Raw genomic sequence first — 21,968 nt, 5'->3', positions numbered from 1 at the left:
ACAAAATGTTTGCCCAAGACAAGATAGTCAGGTTTTTAGACAAAAAATGTTCCAGAATTCCACATGCCCAGTTCCTTAAAATACCAATTAGACTATATTTAATACCTCCATCTTATTTTATCAAACATTAGTAAGTTTTCAATTATATTTTATGTTGTATGCCCAAGTATTGTGTGAAAGATAAAGGCCGTAAGCTTCCCATCATGTTTTAAAACAACTGGTACATTGAGTAGGAAAGTACAGCAAAATATAATCAACTTGCTTTTTAAAAAAAAAAGTTTAAATAAATGAAATTGTTTGAGGACAGTTGTGGAAACTCCGTGCCTGATTTTTCTCCAGCAGGATTTCACAAATCCCTGCTTCATATGCCAACATTAACATAGGGTCCACAATTATCCTTTCCTTAAATATTTATTTGTTTTCTAGTCCTCTTTTTCTCTCAAGATCTTTTGTCTCTTAGTGAAATGACTTCGTGCTTCATTGAAAAGAAAATGCTAAGAAGGTTTTGTGCAAGTATAAAATGGTTAATTTTGGGTTTTGTCAACTAATCTGATATTAACTTGCTTAGTTAAATCAAGATCAAGAAGTATTAGGAAGAATTCAAAACATAATATGGGATAAGTAATCAAATACTAGAAATGTGAGACAATAAAAACGAGATATATTCCAAAGTCTAATTCTAAAAAATCTATGACTCATTCAACTATGAACTGGACCATGAAACATGGAAGCAGTTACTTTACCTAAGCACGCTGGACTGGTGGCATACAGCCAATGCCAACTTCAGCTGCCTCACACTGCTTAGTGTGTGTATGGACATGCGTATGTGTATTCTTAAAATGGTGATTCTTAAATGTGAGGGAAAGCTCCCAGATTCCTTTGAGAATCTAAAAAAAAATCATAGAACTTTGCTTCAGAAACACACATACACACATACAAAATACTTTTAAGTGTTGACAATTTACTGTAAATCACAGAATTGCTGATGCAATAGGATTAGACGTGAAGAAAAATTTATATTACTAATAAAGACTGGCCACTAATGTTAAAAAACAGACTTTGAAAGTAAGAGGAAAGTGCAGTGACCATATCCATTCATCCATCTGCCTCTTTTGCTACCTCTTACTGTGATTTGGTTGATACAAATTGTGCCCCTAATTCAGCCTATAAAAATTAAAAACAAAAATGTTTAAATTCTAACTTCTGCTAGCAGTGTACAGGTAACAATTTTCAAGTATTAAAAAATACTGTGAAAAAAGACTTTAATACACCAGTATCAAATTCCTATGCACCCAAACCAGCAAATGAAATGCCTGAATTTGTTACTTTGAGCAAAATATAAGAAAATAAAAGACACAATAGCTGTAAATTCTTTATAATCTTCAAGGACAGGAAACCAGTATCTCTGAGAAGTTTGTTTGTTTTAATAGAATTAAACATTTAATCCCCCCCCCCACAGTAATCAAAGTGAACATTTTATCTTTATTACTCTTGGTATATCAAACTGAATTCCAGGAATGTAAGAAAGTCTGACTTGGAAATATTACATAGAAAAAGTGTGGATTAACAAACACATTACATTTTTTAGTTTTGTCTTATAAGTATACATTGACATCTACTTATCTGGTAGCAGCACTGCTGGTTTTGAGTGAGTTTTTTTTTTCCTTCTTCCAGAGGGAATGCAGAATGGCAGTATTATCTTTGGAACAAATTAAAAAGATAGTAACAAATAACAGAATATTTCTACACATATATTTTTCAAGGGCAATAAATAGGTAAGTACATAATTATGGAAAAATATGCCTCAACTATGCTTTTTAAAATTTCTCAAGGTTTATTGTTTTGTTTTTCTTATATAATGCACTGTCACTACTGTCTATTTTGGGAAAAACAAACCCTGAGGTTTGAGTTTCCTCCTTCAACCAATAGAGTGATATCAAGAGTAAACTTGGATTGAGGTCAACCTGTTTGAGCCAAGGGAGAGTTCTGTGGTATATGTGATTACTTCACCAACATATGCATATTCTGGGTTATAATCAAGAGACTCATCAAATATTTTGTATCAAAGTTTTATATCTCAAACAGGTTCTCTGATGATTTATCATGCTAGCATTGGAAATTTGAAGAAATAACAAATTTTATAACATAAACAGACATTCAGTATAGAAAGACATAAAAAATACAGCTTGACCCTGGATTTTCCCCTTAGAATAATTCCTTCCATAAATAAGACTTTACTTTTTACACATAGACTCATCCTATAACTGGTCTTAGATCATGGGGAAAGTTAATGACACAGCTTAAAAAATCCAGACCACATTTTTTCTGTAGTCTTTTGTCACTCTAGACAACAAAAGACATTCTCCAAGTGGATGCTCTGGTTAGATTATGATACTCTTAAATAAACAAATTTACCGAGGCTTAGAATGTAAATCACACAACTACTTGCAGCAGCAATAGTCTTTTCAAAAATGACTAAAACAAACTTTTAAAAATAAAGCATATAAAAAGGACTATAAGGATAGTTTTCCAAACTATATCTAGAAATACAGGAAAATATGTGTTGCCTTATAATAAAGTTAAATAAATATTCTTTCTGAATCCTATAAACACTACAAGATGTTATAAGTTTATTTGGTTCCTGTAACTTAAAAAAATCTGATTGTTTTTACAGAAATTCCTCCAAATTCTTATCTACTCTCAAACACATTTTTATTAATGTCTTTTCACTAGACTCAGAGATTATCTCTAATTTCCTTTCAGAAATGTGCTTTTTTGTTGGTTTTAATAAGTATACTTAATTTTCTACCAATAAACATGATTTACAATTTAAGGTTCAAGGTAATTCTAGAAAAAGGTAGACACTGAACTATCTTGTTTTTCTATATCCCCATATTTACAAAGCACAGCATCCACCATGATTTGCTCCTTACACTCACTTATGACATTGTCAATAAATAGTAACTGTGGTCCAAGTTACCTATATTAAAGATTTCAAAATTCCTCAATATTTCACAACACTACAAAGTCATTAACATCTGATTTTGATAGGTTATGAGTATTAGTGTTATGTAATTTTTTGCTATTGGAAAAGAAATACAAATCTTTATTTTTTCTAACTAAATTAAATCAAAGCTCCATTATCAGTTTGCAAGATAATATCTAAAATGTACATCCCTAAAGAAAGGTAAAGCTGTTCAAGGGCTCAACTAGTCCAATATACAATTAAGAGTTATTTATTCCTGCTATTTTGTCTTTTTTTTTTTTTTTCTCTTTAAAATCCCTATATTAAACCCCTGGTTTCTCATGGATTAGGTCATAATTTAACATTGTAAAAATTTCAGAAACTATTGTGCTAATATTTAGATTTCAGGAAGGAATCAGACTAAATCAATTACCTCCATTCATCATTAGAACAGAAGATAAAATAGCTTACTAACTGATATGAGATATGAATGTCACTATGACACAAAATTTGCTGTGATTTGCTTATTTGGCTACAAGTGCAGTATTTTTCATGAATGACAACACACAGCATCTCCAACTTGTAACATGAAACTCCAGCTCATAAAGACGGTATTGTGTAACTTGAAAAAGACTGACTGTAACTAAGTAACAACCCTTCTCCTGAAAAAACGTGAACAAAATCCATTGGGAAATCAGGCACAGACGGTATTTATCGGTTTTTCTTCCTTTCCTCTTGTGGTTTTGTTTCTCAAGACATGAGTATAGGTGGTTTGAACAGATTCCAACACTTGTTACAAGATGACACAGCTATTTTTTTCCTTTTCTTTTTCTTTTTCTTTATCTCGAGGTTCCTTCCGTTTACGTTCACTATTCCCAGATTGTCTTCCACTTGATGGAGAGGCTTGTGCTGGCTGGCCTTGCTTTAAGAAAAATACACAAGAAGAAATTACTATAACTATTCTAAGGTGCTTAATCATAGTTATCTAAAAAGAAAAACCAGAAGAATGAAAGAAATCATTAATGGAAAAAGCAGCTACTGGTGTATAGACTTGTTATGTTACATGGTATCTGAGTAATTGCCTCTACCATTCTGGACAGATAATATTAATGTATCCATTATTCTAAATAAATGGAATTTCAAACAATAAATAACATGTAAGGTTATATTGCCTGCAGACTTGAATTTAAGAAATACTTATGTTAAAGATTAGAAAATGTTAAAGAAAGTGACATCTTTTGTTCCTTAAGACCTCATTAAATAGCACAATAAACAAATTTTAAAAGGAGAAAAAAAAATCCTGATAACTAAGTGTGGAATAAATGTATTTGGTGAAATAAGAGAACTTTTTGAGTGAAAAGCTACGAGTGAAAAGTAACATGGTAGGATTTAACTATTTTTGTGCTAGAAATAGAAATTTTATATTTATTTTAATAGGGACATCTATAGTTAGTTTCATCAGACCTTAAAAGGCATCTTGCTTTCTTGTATTCTCAAATCAAAAGGGACAGTTATGGCATGGTACAGCTAAACATAAAAAAGTAGAGTAATTTTTGATTTAATGAAATAAGACGTAACATAGAAATCTTAGACTTAACATAGAAACCCACCTAACAGTCAAATTTGCAGTGCTTAAAACATTTAACTTGGGAAAGTGAAAGGTGGAAAGGTGGTAACCTTTGCTGAATACTTATTTAGTACCTGTCAGACACTGGGTTAAGTGCTAACATTATTTGTTCTTTACCACAAACCTAAGGGTTGGATTATCTTCTATTTTACAGATAAGGAAAATGAGGCTAAGATAGGTAGAGGACTTTGTCCAATGTGTTGCAACTAGGAAGGAGAAACAGAAGCAGGAAATGCAAATCCATACCTATCTGACTCCAGTCTACAGTAGTTCCTTTATCTGCAGTTTCACTTTCCTCGATTTCAGTTATCCCTGGTCAACCATGGTCCCAAAATATTAAATAGAAAATTACAGAAATAAACAATTCTTAAGTTTTAAATTGTGTGCCATTCTGATGAAATCTCATGCTGTTCCACTCTGTTCTGTCCTGGATGTGAGTCATCCCTTTGTCCAGCAAATCTATGCTTTACACACTACCCACCCTTTAGTTACTTAGTGGCCCTCTTGGTTATCAGATAGACTGTTGCAGTACTGCAGTTCTTGTGTTCAAGTAATCCTTATTTTACGTAATTGTTCTAATTTATTATTAGTTATTGTTGTTAATCACTTACTGTGCCTAATTTATAAATTAAACTTTATCATAGGGATGTGTGTACATAGAAAAAAACAGTATATATAGGGTTTGATACTATCCATGGTTTCAGGCATCCATTGGGAGTCTTGGAATGTATCTCCTGCAGTTAGGGAGGACTGCAGTATATTCTTTCTGGTAGTACCTCATTGTGCCCTCTAGTTCATAGAAAGGATTTTGTTGTTAAGAATTAAAAGAAATAAATTTGAAAAACCTTGCCATCAGAACATCAGGAAAAATATTTTACTAAATGAGAAATATATGGGTTGACCAGTTCTCCATACCAGCCAGCTGCACCCACCCTGCGAAAAAAGAAAAAAAAAAAAGAAAAGAAATATACTACAGGAGTCACAAACTCAGGACAATATCATAAAACACATGGGTGCTAAAATGCTAACATCATTGAAGAGTCAATACCTAATTAAAAATTTTTTATCTCAAGCAGAAATTTCTTTATTGCTAAAGTGATCATCATATTTAAGAACTGGAACACTAGTTTTTACCTGAGCCTGTGTAGAAGCAGCAGCAGCAGCAGCTGCTGCTTGTTCCTGTTCCTGATAGTATTGAGAAGCACGTCTATCCTCTTCCTCTTGGAGTTTCTTTGCTAGTTCCAAATCACTGATTCCTTCTGGGATTTGTTCCCAATTTATCTCTTGGTTCTGCTGTTCTTGTTGTAGAGATAATGCCATAAGATAGTCCTAAGAAATTAAATTATAACCATTTTTAGCTATGAGATTTTACCCAAGAACTAATTAGTACAAATGTAGACATTATATCTATAAAGCTATGAGAATAGCTTTAAAAAACCATATTGAAAGTTATCTAAGTATTTCCCTTGGGGAGTTACAAACTTACTTCAGTGATGTTGTCGTTGTTCTAAATATTCTTGAGTTCATTTGAAATTCTTTCTAGAAATAGTACAAGAGAACTTAAAAAGTTCATAGAAAGATTCGTATTACCTTTTTTTTTTTTTTTTGTTATGACCGGTAAGGGGATCGCAACCCTTGGCACAGTGTTGTCAGCACCGCGCGCACCGGCCATCCCTATACAGAATCCGAACCCGCGGCCTCAGCGCTACTAGCGCTGCACTCTCCCAAGTGAGCCACAGGACCGGGCCTCGTATTACCCTTTAATTCTGTTTTTCCACAAACTTTTTGAAGTACCCTCATATATAAGGCATTTAAGAAAGCTAAAAAAAAAAATTCTCCCTGTTTACAAAAGAAACACATGGTTGTAGAAAATTCAGACAAAACTGAAAACCATAAATAAAAAAGTTTAAATAACCATATTACACAGAGCTAACTACTAATAATTAATATATATCCACCTAGTATTTTTTCTACATTTACATACAAACTCAAACACATCTCCTGTCCTCTGAAACTAGTATAATTTGTATTCTCTTTCATTTAATGCCATAAAAGTCATCTGTTTAACAAAAATTATAAAAATTTCCATTATTTATTAAATATTCTTCCCAAAGGTGATTTTTAAAGCCAACATAGTAGCCTATCATACAGTCATATTCAATTACTTAACCACCCTCTCCTCCTCGCACATACACACTCAGATTATTTTCTATGAGGTAGAAGTGGTGCATTTTGGTCAAAAGTTGTATTATCTAACTGAATACACACTTTATTAAGAGTTAGTGCTTGAAACTTCACATAATATCCACCAAAATATGTACAATTGTGTGTCAATTAAGAACAAAAACAAAAGACTCAGTGATGAATGAAACGCAGTACTCTGTACACCTCGTCCCCTAAATAATAGTTCCACTCACTAGTGCACCTCCTGCTGTGTCTGTTTCTTCTTATCTTGAACTCTGAAGCTTAGAATACCCACTTACTCTTTATCCAGTGCATGTTTTCTACTTTTTCTGACTTGTCAAAATATACCCCAAATATGTGCTCATCTTTTCATCTCTACCACCCAAGGCTAAGCCATCATCACTTTTTGCTTGGACTGCTGGTCTCTGCTTATACCTGTGTCCTTCCTACGCATTCTCCACACAGCAGTCTTTAAAAAAGGTTAAGCAGATCATATCACTTCCATGTTTAATACTTGGCATAGCTTCTCTACTGCAATTAGAATAAAATTCAAACTCCTTAAAATGACCTTCACAGTTCAATATGATCTGGCCTATTGAACTAAAGTGCATAATCAATGTATATGAAGCATGATCACTTACCTATTCAGGAAGTGTCAGGAAATTTTTACAAGTATATTAATGAATAAATCTTTAGTTCAAAAGTTTTGGATAACTGAATTCACATCTGAAAACAATATTTTAAACAATATGAAGAAGAAAAAACAAATTTACCTGATCTATCTGATCTTGTTGTCCTTTGTATACAGTTTCAGGGTCTGATGGAGGCCGCAGATGAAATTCTGAGTCACAGAAATTTCCATCACCATCGACATTGTGCAGGCTTTCCCAGACAACTTTTTCTTCAGTAAGAAACCCCTGGTCTGTTACCAACAAATACAGTTGACCCTTAATAAGAAATAACAAAAGAAAAAGGAATGTCAAAGCTAGTTAATATAATATTTAAGAAAAATTTTATTATTTGTATGTTTAGAGCATATTAATTATTCCTACTAGATAGGCAAAACACAATAAATAGACCAAGTAGATACCTAATTTGATCAAAACCACCCGGCTTTGAATGTAGTTTATAATTGGCACACTACAGTATAATGAGAAATAGGAGCTCTTGGCATGCTCAACTAATATGACTTATAAACAGCTTTGAAGGGTTTCTAATCTCATTTCGCAATATAGAAAAATACTATACGAGCTCCTGAAAAATACATCAAGTAACAAATAGGACACAGTTTCAAAAAATAATACCACATTGCCTGTTTCTGGGGGGGTTGTGGAGGCGGCTGGCTGGTATGGGGTCATTGCCTACAATAAATTCTTAATTTAAAAAAAAATTAAGCCTATATGACTAATCCAATCCCCACCAATTTTTAGTTCATTAGTTGCTTTTGCTTTGTATACTGATAATACTTTGTACCTATTTCTACTGTAGCAACAAACCACCAGTACTATGATTGTATTTTTCTGTCTTATTCCTCAGACTGTATTTTTAAAGCTCTGTATCTCTGGGTCTAGTGTAGGGTCCATCATAAAGCTGGAAAGTAATTTTTATTAAATTAATCAATGAACTCATATTGCATTTATAGTCACTACCATAGAATTTAGCATTGACCTTTACTTCTTCAAATGCATCAGTTCTTACTCCAATCATGTGTAAGGTTTATATGCCTGGTATACCATAAGGGTTGTAAGCCATTTTTCTTCAGATTTGCCAAAGATATGAGTTTCTGTTACTTTCTCAGAGTTCTCACTAGTTAATATAGTGTTTACTATTGATTAAGAATCATAGTTTTCATGGTCTCTCTTATTCATGATTAATCTTAATAACTAAGAAATTCCTGTAAGGAGTTTAGTGATGTTGACAGAGAAATTTACTGACTAAATTCTGAAGCTTTAAAAACCAAGTAATTATTATTTTTGAACATTTACTATGTGTTCAGCACTGTGGGACACAGCTCCTCCTAAAGTACAAAGTCTTTCTTGCTGTCTACTACCAGTTACATTCAAGAGTTAGCTATACATACTGATTAATTCAAATGGTCATTGAAATTATTACAGCAACATGAAAAGTGTTCATTAAAAAAATTTTAGCACAAAATTTAAAGATACTGTTACAAGTAAAAATTAAATCCAGGTCCATGCTTTTATTTATTTATTTTTTAAATCAGGTATGTTTCAATTCACCAAATATTTGAATGTATACCATATGCTTAGCACTTTGCTAAGTGCTTTGGACTTCATATCATGGAAAATAATGATACCACCTTTCTCTGGTATTATGTGCCCCTTTTATGTGGTTAAATAGAATCCTGCATTTACCACTGTCATAACCCTTTATACATGGAACTAGAGTTGTCTGTTTACTTATCACCTTTAATACCTTGAGCATCACCGCCATGCTTCTTCATTCCGTTTTTTTTTGTGGCTGGCCAGTACGGGGATCCAAACCTGTGACCTTGGTGTAATAAGGCTGTGCTCTAACCAACTGAGCTAACTGACCTGCCCCCTAACAAATGTTTAATACCCAGCTAGGGTCTACCTTATACTATGATAATTTAAGAGAAACACTAAAAGTTCTTTCTAGCTAATTTTCCACTGAACAGATTTGACCCTTCTGTTTATACTTATCACAACATATTTTGACATATTTTATATTATAATATTGTACAATATCTAAGTTTTATAATTTGTTTTATGTAGTTTATATATTAGATTGGCTGCTTGCTAACCATAATCTTAATAATTTTTCTCCAAGTGACACTTTAGGAAGGATAAATTCTGGGAAGGTTTCATTGAAAGTAATTATCATCCATAGCATATGATTTATAAGTTTTAACTAAAAGGGTGTTCCTTTCTTGGTATCACTAACTTGTCTTCTCATGGATCATCAGCCTCAACATATTCCTCTTTTAGATCATAACATATATCCAAAAAAAATCAATAACTGGTTCACTGTCAACAATGCAGATTATTACTTAACAGTTCCTTTATACAATTACAGTATAGACTAGCAAAATATCTATTAGGATAGTACGGAATAGTTTAGGTCAACTTGATCCTGAGAGTCTACAGTTAAATCACCATCAAGAATATTTCTTGCATTGACCCAGCACTTTTGCTACATTATCTAGTCAAAGTTCTCTATTTTAAGACTTGAATTTTACTCTTAATCTCACTCACCAGTGTCTAAAATACTGAAAACCATAATTTCATAAAAAAACAACTAATACAGAATAGGTACATCAAATTCCTAAATTATTATATATTAATGCATATTATAGTAAAATAATAAATATATGACATTAGATAATTTTTATGAGTTTTTTAAAAAATAGGCAATTGGATCACAAAAGAAGAGTGGATAAAAACCTACTGTATCTAAAATACCTTCATAAATTAATTCTATACAGAGTAATTGGAGTTATTTGTATTAAGAACATACCTGACAATATCATCACAATTTGTAAATTGATAAAATAGAGAAAAACTTGTCAAGTTTAATAAAAAGTAATTAATTCCAGTTTTTAAAGTATGGAAGGAAGCACTGCCTGAATATTTCTGGTTAACTAGTTTGGATTCAAATTACTTAATGTCTTTGGACCTTAGTTTTCTTTTCTTATGAAGTGATATAGAGGCAGTATAAGAGAGTTTCTAAGTATTTTGTAAATTTCTAAGGTATTTTATAATTTCAAAAGTTATACATTTCTAAGAGACACTTTCTGAGGTATAAAATTTATAAATTTCTAAGGGACAGTTTCTAAGGTATTTTATAAATTGAAAAATGAACTTTACTTCTATTTAGCAAATACCAGTCTCATCTACAATGAGCTTTCTTAATCACCCAGAGAGAGAATGAAGCATAGTTATTAATTTTAAAGTCAACTTGAAAGTGGACTTGAAAGTCAGATTGGAGCTGCTTATAAACTGAGTGATCTCGGGCAAGTTACTTAGGGCCTTCAAGTCTGTTCCCTGAGATATATATCCCTTAGATATAAAGTGAGAATAATAATATCCACATCTCATAGAGGAGTTGTGAAGATTAAATGAGATAATGAATGTAAATTTCTTAGTATAATGCAAGGTACATAGTTGCTTAAGAAATAGGAGATATTATATTCATGAATATCACCTACATCTATCTCAGTTTCTGTATCTATCTTCTTTTGCCTCCTATTTCAGAGAAAAACATGTATCTCTCTGCCTTACTATGGAGTCTTACCACTTTCCTTATTCCTATTTCCACATTTTTCTCTTCTCCCTTTTTAATTTTTTAAAAAAGTGACACTTTTTGACATATCAACCACCTTTTAAAAAACTAAATTTAATGGATTTTTACTTAAAAATTATGCATTCTGTGGGGAAAAATTCCTACTATAGCCTCAAAGAGGAAACAGAATGAACAACTTTAATTCTTTAACATAGCTTTAGTATTTACCCCAAACTGTATCTCCTCCTAAACTACTTTTTACTTCTAATCACTAAGTGTAAAGTAAAAAAACAAACAAAAAAACAACTTCAAAAACCTTGGGTTTGAATATACTCCAGAGAGCTGTCAGTAATTTAAAACCAAGACGTAGGGGAAACAGTTATGACATGGACATAAAGGCTGACATGGTAAAAGGATGATCAAGAGGGAGTCGCGATAGGGAAACAGCTACACAGGTACCATATGAACCAAAGATCTAGAAGCTTTGTGATTTATACAGGGGCCAAATAATCAGCAGTGTATCTTAGCCAAGAGCAAGTAGAAAGTACTGAAGTGTAGAAGGAGAATCATAAAAATAAAATGGAATAATTAGATCTTGGATATAGAATTAAGAAAGAATAAGAATGCAACAGTCATAATCATATGGATGATATGAAAAGCAAAAGAAACCTAAAAGGGTCTGTTTCTAGGAAAGAGATGGTTTATTTACAACCCATTTTTATACTTCCAAATTTCCTACCTGAATAAACAGTCATCTCACTATCTAGACCCACAAGAATGGGCCTGAAAACATCTGCTTTCTCATGGTCTCTTCATCCTGCTTTCAGATGCTAACCTAGTTATGCTGTTGAAAAGTACAGATCTTCATAGAATCATAAGCTCAATGTGGATTTGCCAAGATGATCTGCCCAATTTAATTGTATAAGATCAGGTGGAAGTACAAGGAGGGAGGTAACATAAATTATAGCAGAGATCAGGATTATATGTATTTGTTGCCAAGGGACAGGTGAAGGATGAAAAGTTTAATGAAGGATTCATGGGGGGTGCTATTACAAGTAAGACTAAAAGAGCTGGACTTGATTGCTTTGCTAGTAATGGAACAAACAGTGGAGGTACATATGCAGAATTTAGGAATGGTAAACCACAAAACTAGGAATGATAAGAAGACTTTCCTACAGCAGGAAGTCAATTAGTATCTGGGGTCAGAGAAAATGTCCTGTGCAATCAAAAACATAGTTCATACTATATAGTTAGTTGGAAAGTATGTAGTTGACTGGTAGATATTATTCAAGAAAAAAAATGGGTCAATTTGATTAACACATCCACTGTGACCCTATGATGGCTGAAGGCCTAATAAAAAGTCTATGAAGATGGAATCATGAAGTTAATAAACAGAAAATATTTGTCCAGGTACAGGTTTTAGAAATATCTATATACTTTTCAATGCCTTGGTATATAGAAGGTCACTAAAACATCTAACCTAACAGAGAATTTGCCCCTGCCTCTATCACATATCTAGACAAGAGTCAGCATAGGAATGTAGCACTGGAAAACATTATAATAGACTAGAAAACACATATATCTCTGTTCTGGTCAAACAAAAGCCCATAGCTCATACATCTCTAGAGTTCCAAAAGACTTGAGATGACAAAAGATTTTCACAATCAGTTGAGGTTTAGTATATTCCCAAAGAAACTGGTACAACCAGTACTGAAAATGGAGTTGATCTTTCCTAGGTAATCATTTTTGTCCTGCCATCATGGACTTCTTCCTTGTTGGTCCAGGTCCTGACATGATAATGACATACGATATGATCATGGGTACTAGAAAGCATAAAGATTCTTTCTGAAAATCATAATAAAAATTAGCCCACTAATAAAATAATACAATTACAGATATTTATGGCTGATCACCAATTTATCACAAATTGGCAATTATTACTAAAGTGCCTAGTTACAGACACCATTTATCTGTAATAGAAAAGCATTCCATCCAGATGTTAAATTTATGGTTTGTTGAAACTAAAGTGCCTAGTTACAGACACCATTTATCTGTAATAGAAAAGCATTCCATCCAGATGTTAAATTTATTGTTTGTTGAAAGTATATCTTGAATTCTGTGGGATGTAATGTGTTTATATTACTGATGTTCCAGAATTCACAGGGGTAGGGAGTTGGGAAATAAAGTGATGATTAAATATGAATGCATAAAATGGTCCTACAAATCCAGGGTGGTTTGTTGAAAGTATATCTTGAATTCTGTGGGATGTAATGTGTTTATATTACTGATGTTCCAGAATTCACAGGGGTAGAGAGTTGGGAAATAAAGTGATGATTAAATATGAATGCATAAAATGGTCCTACAAATCCAGGGTTTCTCAAAAGTGAAGTTAGAAGGCATTATGAAGATCTAAAAGTAGCCATATCTAGCTTGAAAAAGCAGCTCTCTATTTTTTTTTCTTTACTTATATCCTTATTAGATCACAGATTCTCTGGGGCTCAAGTTTACAAAGAACTACAAACATTCTAATAACCCAGGAATTAGTGGGAGAGAATAATAGTTTTAATGCTGAACAGGTTTAATAGAAAAAAGGCACAATCCTCCACCCTATTTTCTTATCAAGCAAATGAATACCATGTTGGAAGAACCCCTTCTCTAAATTTTATTTAATATTCCACTAGTATTTTAAAAGTATTCCTTTAGGGCTTTTAGTTCTACACCAACAGCCGAAGTGTTATAGATTCTGTTGTAAATCAGGTAATCAGGCACTGTGTCAGCGAAGAGGACAGTCAATGTCTCTGCCTCTTGTAAAGAATACACTCACTGGGTACTCTGCCAGAAGCAAAATAGTATCTTATCTAAAGACTCTCAGGATTGGAATGATGGTACAATGGGAATATACGAAATAGAAGTAAGAAGATTATAATGTGGCATAAATAAATAGCCCAAAGGCCCATAAGATCTCTGGAAAACATAAGATTTGGATCATATTAAAATGGAGTTACAGTACTAAATGTAATGCATAGTACTTGATAAGATCCTGGTTTGAAGAAACCATCCATAAAATCATTTTGGGGAAAATAGTCTCCTTTGCCAGTTCTTACGCTTGTATGATTCTTAAATGTTGGCACTTCTCAAATCTCTGTTCTAGGTCTTTTCCTCTCTTCTCATTCTGTATTTTTCTTGTAAATCTTATCCTCTCCACAAATTACTATCTGTACACCAAAATTACTCCAGTATCAAATCATTTACCCCACATTTTCACTTGGAGGGACGTCTCAGACAAACAGGCTAAGGCTGATCTCCTATCTTTCTTCTCTTCCAATGTTCTGTTTTAATAAATAGCACCACTATTCATCCAGAACCCAGAAATTATTCTTTCTTTCTTATTTTTCACATCCAATCACCTAATCTGGTTGTTTATATCTCCTAAGTGTCTTTGGAATCTGTGTACTCTCCATTCCTTTACCAAGTCCAAGTCATAATCTCTTACTTGTCCTCCTGCAATAGTCTCCTCACTAAATCCCATATCTACTCTTGCCTCAAAGTCCAAAGCACCTTAATGTTATACAAGCGGCAGAGAGACACACACCACTAATGTTACAATGTTTAGCCACAGAATAAGATTTATTGAGAAAATCTTCGAAGCACAGAAACAGCAGAATGCATACATTCCCTGAGCTACCGTTATTTTATAAAAAGGCATGATTAGTTCAGACACAGAGAAATGGTAGAAAGTGCTCCAGGACAGATACTCCCTCCTCAACCATTTAAGATTGGAAATACCTACCTGATTAGTAAAGGACTTCCTCATCAAGGACATGGCCTTAATAGAAAAGGAAGCATCTCGAGCTAAGCTTTGGGAGGGTGTATTATAACCACCAATGACACCAGAGAGACCTTGTTTTCCCACTGAACTACCTCACTCCCACTCATTCTTGAGCCAAAAAGAACAATAACAACAACAACAACAACAACAATAACAAACAACTAGGGCCATTAGAGTATCAACTCAAGTCTCTGCAAGATCTGGTACTTACCTATCTATTTAGTCTTATTTCATGTTTCTGTGCTATGCTTCAGCCACATTGACTTTCTCTTAATTCCTTAAGGAGTCAACCTTTTTCCCTCCTCAGGGCCTTTGCATACATGTTCCATCTGCTTAGTTAACCCTTTTTTGCTAACTGATTAAATTCATAGAAGATTCAGTTTTCAGATCTCAGTTTAAATGTGACCTTCTTAAGGAAGACTTTCCTGACACCCCTAACTAGCTTATAAGTCCTGATAAAAGCACTCACAGCTTGTGGTATGTGTCCTTTATAGAAGTATCTCAATAGAAATAAATTAATAATTGTTTATGTAATTATTTAACATCTGCCCCTTGCCAAAACTAGAAGGTCCTTAAATTATAGGAACCATAACTGCCTTACTTATGGTTGTAGTCCTACTACTTAGCTGAGCACCCAGGCATAATGCATGCTCAATAGATATTTGTTAAATGAATGAATAAATTCTGGACTTGAAGAGGTCAGGTAAAGCAAGATGACTTAGTATTCACTATATACCAGTAATTCTTATTCTAAGGTCCTTTGGCCTTAGATTTCTGAGGAGTGTGGATGGCTTTGGGCTCATACCTAGCCCACATCAAGCTAAAATGTGAAAGCAATACAATTGTACCGTTGCAATAACTAAGATATTAATAGGAGAGCTAGAGCTTTAGGGTATTCTTACATAAGCAAACAAATCATTATTTTATACTATTCTGTGTAATTCATTGATTAAAGTGTTGAAGAAAATATGAAGACATGATTTATGACTTCAATAAGGTACTTTTACTTAGAAAAAGAAGACACGTTTACATGTAAAGAAAACTGGTAACTAGGTACTAACAAATAAGGACTAAATAAGGATGATGTGGCTAATAACAGCTACAGGATGGTTAAAGCAATGGTCCTCAGCCTTAGATGAACATTAAAATCACCTGAGGAGCATTTAAAAATACTGATGCTCAGGTCCCATTTCCAGAGACTTTGATTTAATTGAGTTGGTAGTAGATTCTTGGCATTAGTATTTTTTGAAAAGCTCCTGAGGTAGTTCTAGCATACAATCTGGGATGAGAACCACTGATTTAAGGAGAGAAGGAGTAGCTTTACTGAAGAGTCTGTATCTGACATGCTTCTTAAAGGACTTAAATGCTTAAAGAAGCATTTGACATGCTTCTTAATTTGGACAGGCAAAAAGGAGTGAAAAGAGCTTTCCAAATAAGGATTAAGGAGTAAGAAATGGAACTAAAGGTGCAGAAATGAGAAAGCATAAAGTGTGTATGGAGATGGAGAATTATCAATGAGTAGACACAATTTTGGTTGAAGCGAAGTGTTGGCATAGGGGAGTGGCAGAACATATCTTATATTTTTATCCTTTGGGTACTAGGTGCTACTGAACATTTTTGTTATATTGTTGACATGATCAGAACAGTATTCTACTGTAGAAGTCTAGGTATAAGCTGATAAACTCCTGAACTAGGTGATAGCTGTAAAAACAGAAGGGATGGATGCGAGAGATAACAAAAAGGGTGAATCAGTAAGATTATTTTGGCATAGACATAATGGCACTATTAGAAGAACTTAAAGTTACACTGATAACTTTAATTATACCAAACACTATCATAAAGATAAATCTTAATTCTTCTAAACTCCTTTAGTGCTCAAATGTAAACATCCATCATCAGAAGTCATCGTAGTTCTACCTCTAAGGTTTATCTTTTTTTTTCCCCCTTGGAAAGAAAATAATAAATATTCTTAATGCAGTGAAAAAGTTGACTTAATTAAAAAACAAAAACTGATTTGAGGTAACACTTCAATTGCTAATCCACTCAATACTAAAGAAGTATTTAATAATTATCTTCATAATTTGATGGTTAAGAAATATTATACTATAGTCTTTTAATTTGAAGTAGATCAAAAGACATCTCTAAATCGACTTCCTTTCACTTAGAATAACAATTAAATAGCTATTTCTATATCATACCTTGTACTTGGTCATGGTGCTAAAATGATTATTCCGAAAGAACACACAAAGTTCTCCTTCCTGAACCGTTGAAGTTAGTTCACATAATCCATGGTATGTCAGTTGAGTGGCTGTGTTATTTAGAAACTGCTCAGCTACAAAGCCTATGGAACCAATGCATAATATTAGATGGAAGAATAATTTCAAAATTAAAAAGTTATTCGTTTTCTATTCACATTGTGTTCCAAATATGGAGAAAGGCCAGTCAATAAGACTTGTCCTATTATTATATAGTGGTCCCAAAGTAGAGATTCATCTTTCTAATTTTGCTATGGAATATGTGTCTATAGATAGTCCCATCCTAAAGAAATAGTTATGTGAAATTCTTTTTATCAATAAATGTATTTACTTATACTTTATCTACTTCCAAAAAGGATTTCAGGCAGCTTTCAATAAAAGACACAGACACAATAAAACTAAAACCCATTAAAGCAAATAAAAAGGCAGGAGTTAGCAATTTAAAAAGTGGGTAGGAGAGAAAGATGTATGTCAACAGCTACCTCCCCACTGGTTAGGTGTTTAGAAATTAAAAGTAGCCTTAACAAATTGAGTTAAGATTTTAACAAAGATCCCAGATAATTCTCAAGTCACAAGCTGCTCAATTCTTGCCCCAAACTAAAAGTAGGCATAAGACTGAACAGAAAGCAATGGGAAAACTGATGCCATTTTTATTCTAATCTCCTCCAACATATGCCACTCATTATGTAGATGATTATCAACTTTAGAAACAGAAATTATCTTTTCCTTTTGAAACACAATGAAATATACAGAAGTGATCTGGGGTTTAATTTAACAGATATATGTACAGTGGATTTTCATTATCTGTGGGTTAGTATTTGCAAGCTCATCTACTCACTAAAATTTATTTATAATCACCAAATCAATAGCACTTTTCTGGTCATTTGTGGACATGTGAACACTGGCAAAAAATTTGAGTTGCCTGATGTACACATTCCCAGCTGAGGTCAATCAAGGCTATGTTCTGCCTTCCTGTTTCAGCTCTCATACTGTTAACAAGTATTCTTTTTAGAGTCTATTTAGTGCCACATTTCTCACATTTTTGTGGTTTTTGTTGGTGATTTTGCTGTTCAAAATGGCCTCCAAGCATAATGCTAAAAGTGCTGGCTAGTGGTCCTAAGTGGATAATGGCTATGATATGCCTTATGGAGAAAATACATGTACTAGATAACTTTCATTCATGAGGCATGAGTTGTAGTGCTGTTGGCTCTGTGTTTAATGTTAATGAATCAATAATATATGTTAAATAAGGTTTCTTTAAACAGAAACACACATAAAACAAGGCTATGTATGGATCAGCTGACAAAAATGTTATGACTAGAAGCTCACAAGAACCTAACCCTGTATTTTCGCTGGGAGCAATGGTTCAGAATTCACTAATTGGTGTTCATGGCAACTTTATAGAACATAGCTACCATGAATAATGAGAATCAACTGTATAAATATTTTAAAACCTGTATTTCTCTTCTTTTTTCTCTCCCTTCCTCCTTTTGCTCCCTTCCTTTAGTAAGGAAGAAATATCTCAGAAGCAATATTGGGGGGGAAGGAAATGCTCTAAAAAGTTTTATAAATGAGCTGAGAGGTGCAGATATACGGAGTAAAGATGAATCTGTGTTAAGAAACTAATACCTCAACAAGAAATTGAAAATAAACTTGGTAGAGAGCCCAAAAAAAACTGTGCCAAAAAATAGGGAAGTGCTCAAGTAACGAGGAGGACATATCAAAAGAACATGGGCCCCAGCTTGAGAGCATCCCACTGGCCATATTTGGAAGAATTTAAATGTCAAAAGGAATAATGAAAATCATGGATTATACACTGAGAAAAAAGAATCTACAACTTTATATTGATACAATTTTTTAAATGGGGGAGGAGGAGCAGAAGGAAAAACTATTTTTTATAGAAGAGTAACAACTGGGGCCGGCCCGGTGGTGCACTGCTACAGTGCGCCGCTTGGGAGTGCGGCGGTGCTCCCGCCAAGGGTTCGGATCCCACATACAGACTGGTTCCCGCTCACTGGCTGAGCGAGGTGCGGGCACAACACCGAGTGTTGCTATCCCGTTGCCGGTCCCGGTCCAGTACGGGCGCGACACTGAGGGTTGCAATCCGTTGCCGGACACAAAAAAAGACAAAAAGGAAAAAAAAAAAAAGAAGAGTAAAAACTGATAAATGTAGAAGGAATAGTACAAATATGATAACCACCATGGTAATAATTGATTTAGCCAAGAATGAATGAATGCCAAAAAACTGATAAATGTAGAAGGAACAGTACAAATATGATAACCACCATGGTAATAATTGATTTAGCCAAGAATGAATGAATGCCAAATATATTGGGTGAAAGATTATTAAGGAACAGAATATTCACAGTTTCAAAGGAGAACATCAAAACATTACTTATTAATTACAAAGGGAAAGGGGCATTTTTACAATTAAAAAATCTGGCAGATACCACCTTGATCAAATTTGAACATAACCAATAATGGGATAATCAGACTAATGTGCCTCCTGATTTGATACACTGGGAAGAACACAATGTAACCTATGTAGCATTCCTGCCAAAAATATATAATCTGAATCTACTCATGAGGAAACAATCAGATGAATCCAAATTGAGGGCTATTCCTACAAAACAGCTGACCTGGACTATTTTTAAAAAGTCAATATCATAAAAGAAGGAAAAGAGAAGAAGGGAGGGAAAGAGAAACAAGGAAAGAAAAAGAAGAAAGGAATAAGGTTAGGGATCTATTCCAGATAACAGAAGACTACAGAAATATGACAACCAAATGATCTTTGCTTGGAGCCTACACTGAAAAAATTAAAAAATATAAGGAACATTACTGGGAAAACTGGAGATTTCTGGATATTAATTGTATAATAGATAATAATACTATATTAATGCTAAATTACCTGAGATCACTGTGTTATGATTATATATAGGAGAATTTCTTGTTCTTAGGAGACAAATGTTGAAACACTTATGGGTAAAGTGTTATATTTGCAACTAATTCTCACATGATTTAGAAAAAAAAAGTGTGCGTGTAAGAGTACAGAAAAAAAGCAGTCAATATGTTAATAATTTGTGAATTTAAGCAATGAACATAAAAATGTTCATTGTGCTATTCCAACTTTTTTTTTTTTTTTTTTTTTGTCTTTTTCCGTGTCCGGCAACGGATCGCAACCCTCAGTGTCGCCCCCGTACTGGACCGGGACCGGCAACGGGATCGCAGCCCTCGGTGTTGCTCCCGCGCCTCGCTCAGCCAGTGAGCAGGAACCGGTCTGCATGTGGGATCCGAACCCTCGGCGGGAGCGCCACCGCGCTTCCCAAGCGGCGCACTATAGCAGTGCGCCACCGGGCCGGCCCCTATTCCAACTTTTTTTTATGGGCTTGAGATTTTCCAAAATAAAAGTTGGAGGAATAAAAGAAAACAAGTATTATTTAATAAAAATAATGTGAATTCAAACTATAATATTTATGGTACATAATAAATCCTCAATATATTTATGAATGAAGGAATAAGAATCCTGAAATTATTCTTACACACATATTTTTGTCCTAGGAACAATTGTTAAAGAAACAATTATTCCTGAAAGAGCATCTGGAATTAAATGACCTGCTCTGGAGAAGAAGTCTGTCAGCTGGTACTGTTTTTCCTTGTAGACTTTTGCTGCCATGCCACAACCCATTGTTATAACCAGATTCGAAAATGTATTGACACTCAAAAGAGGGAGCAAATAATACAAGGTATTAGCGTAAAAAAAAATTGAATGTTATCTGAAAGAAGATTAAAGAATACCTTATTCTATTTGACTATCAGCTAAATAACATTTCTTTTTCCTCAAAAAAGAATACTGGTAAAAGTATTTCTTATACTCTACACATTCATACGAAGTGAAATGTTTGAATTTTTAAAAAGTAGTTATCATCTAGACCAAAGCTTAATTCTTAACAAATAAAAATTAGATTGGATATTTTATTGATTCAAAAGGAAAGCTACAGTTGTAGACCAAGTAGAAAAGAAAGAAGACTACTTCAATTGAACAGTACATCCAAGAGAATATGATAAAGAAAAATGATGGAGGAAAGCTAATTGCTACAATGTAAATAAAAATGTCCAGTGGTCTTTTCTTTCCTATGTGATTTCTTGGTGCCTTATACAAGTGACCATTGGCACTGAATAATTATTTCAAACAGACTACCTATTTATAATTTCTTTTTTTTTTTTTTTTTTTTTTTTTTAATTGTACTGAATTATATGTACACATATAATTATTCCTTAATATGGAAATCTGATATGCAGAATTTCACCATTACAAAGTTTATATATCAAGAAATTAGGTACGGTATATACTCCTAAAATTACCTGAAAATTCTGTACCACCATAGAGGTGAGTCCTTCCTTGCTTTTACCAAGACATTACTTCCAAATTATCAGTACCATATAAATCAGCTATAGTTTTTCATTATCCTGGGTAATCAATGTCAGAGAAATAATAAGTTTTAACAGCAAGTTAAGAAAAATGAAAAAACTGGGCTGGCTGGTTAACTCAGTTGGTTACAGTATGGTGCTGATAGTACCAAGGTCTAGGGTTCAATCCCTGTACTGGCCAGCCACCAAAAAAATAAAATAAAAATAAATGAAATTTTAAAAAATGATGAAAGGACTGTTTTTGGTTCATTTTGTTAATTAGTGTACTACTAAGTCCTATGCTTTTTGCATCATATTCTGTCTTGGGAAAGATGGTGTAACAGTGTTTCCTATGGCTTCTTACCATATAAATCTGTTTACCTAAATATCACTTCTTGGCTATCATTCTGTTACCACTTCCTGAATCCTACTGTTCCT

General features: G+C 33.5%; 1 protein-coding gene across 1 annotated transcript in view; it reads right to left on the bottom strand.

The window, feature by feature from the left end:
• Positions 1 to 2,053: 2,053 nt before the first annotated feature.
• Positions 2,054 to 21,968, bottom strand: part of FAM63B (family with sequence similarity 63, member B) — a 72,752-nt gene continuing 52,837 nt past the window's right edge. Inside the window, 4 exon segments of the mRNA XM_008577128.1 lie at positions 2,054 to 3,887; positions 5,727 to 5,921; positions 7,550 to 7,723; positions 17,067 to 17,209. Of these exon segments, the coding sequence (XP_008575350.1) occupies positions 3,759 to 3,887; positions 5,727 to 5,921; positions 7,550 to 7,723; positions 17,067 to 17,209 (641 nt within the window). The 3' untranslated portion in view covers positions 2,054 to 3,758.

The sequence above is a fragment of the Galeopterus variegatus genome, unplaced genomic scaffold (genome assembly GCF_000696425.1).
Source record: "Galeopterus variegatus unplaced genomic scaffold, G_variegatus-3.0.2 Scaffold1453, whole genome shotgun sequence".
In the NCBI taxonomy this organism is placed as follows: Eukaryota; Metazoa; Chordata; class Mammalia; order Dermoptera; family Cynocephalidae; genus Galeopterus; species Galeopterus variegatus.
Note: the sequence above shows the minus strand (reverse complement) of the source record. Positions and strands in the feature narration are given on the sequence as shown.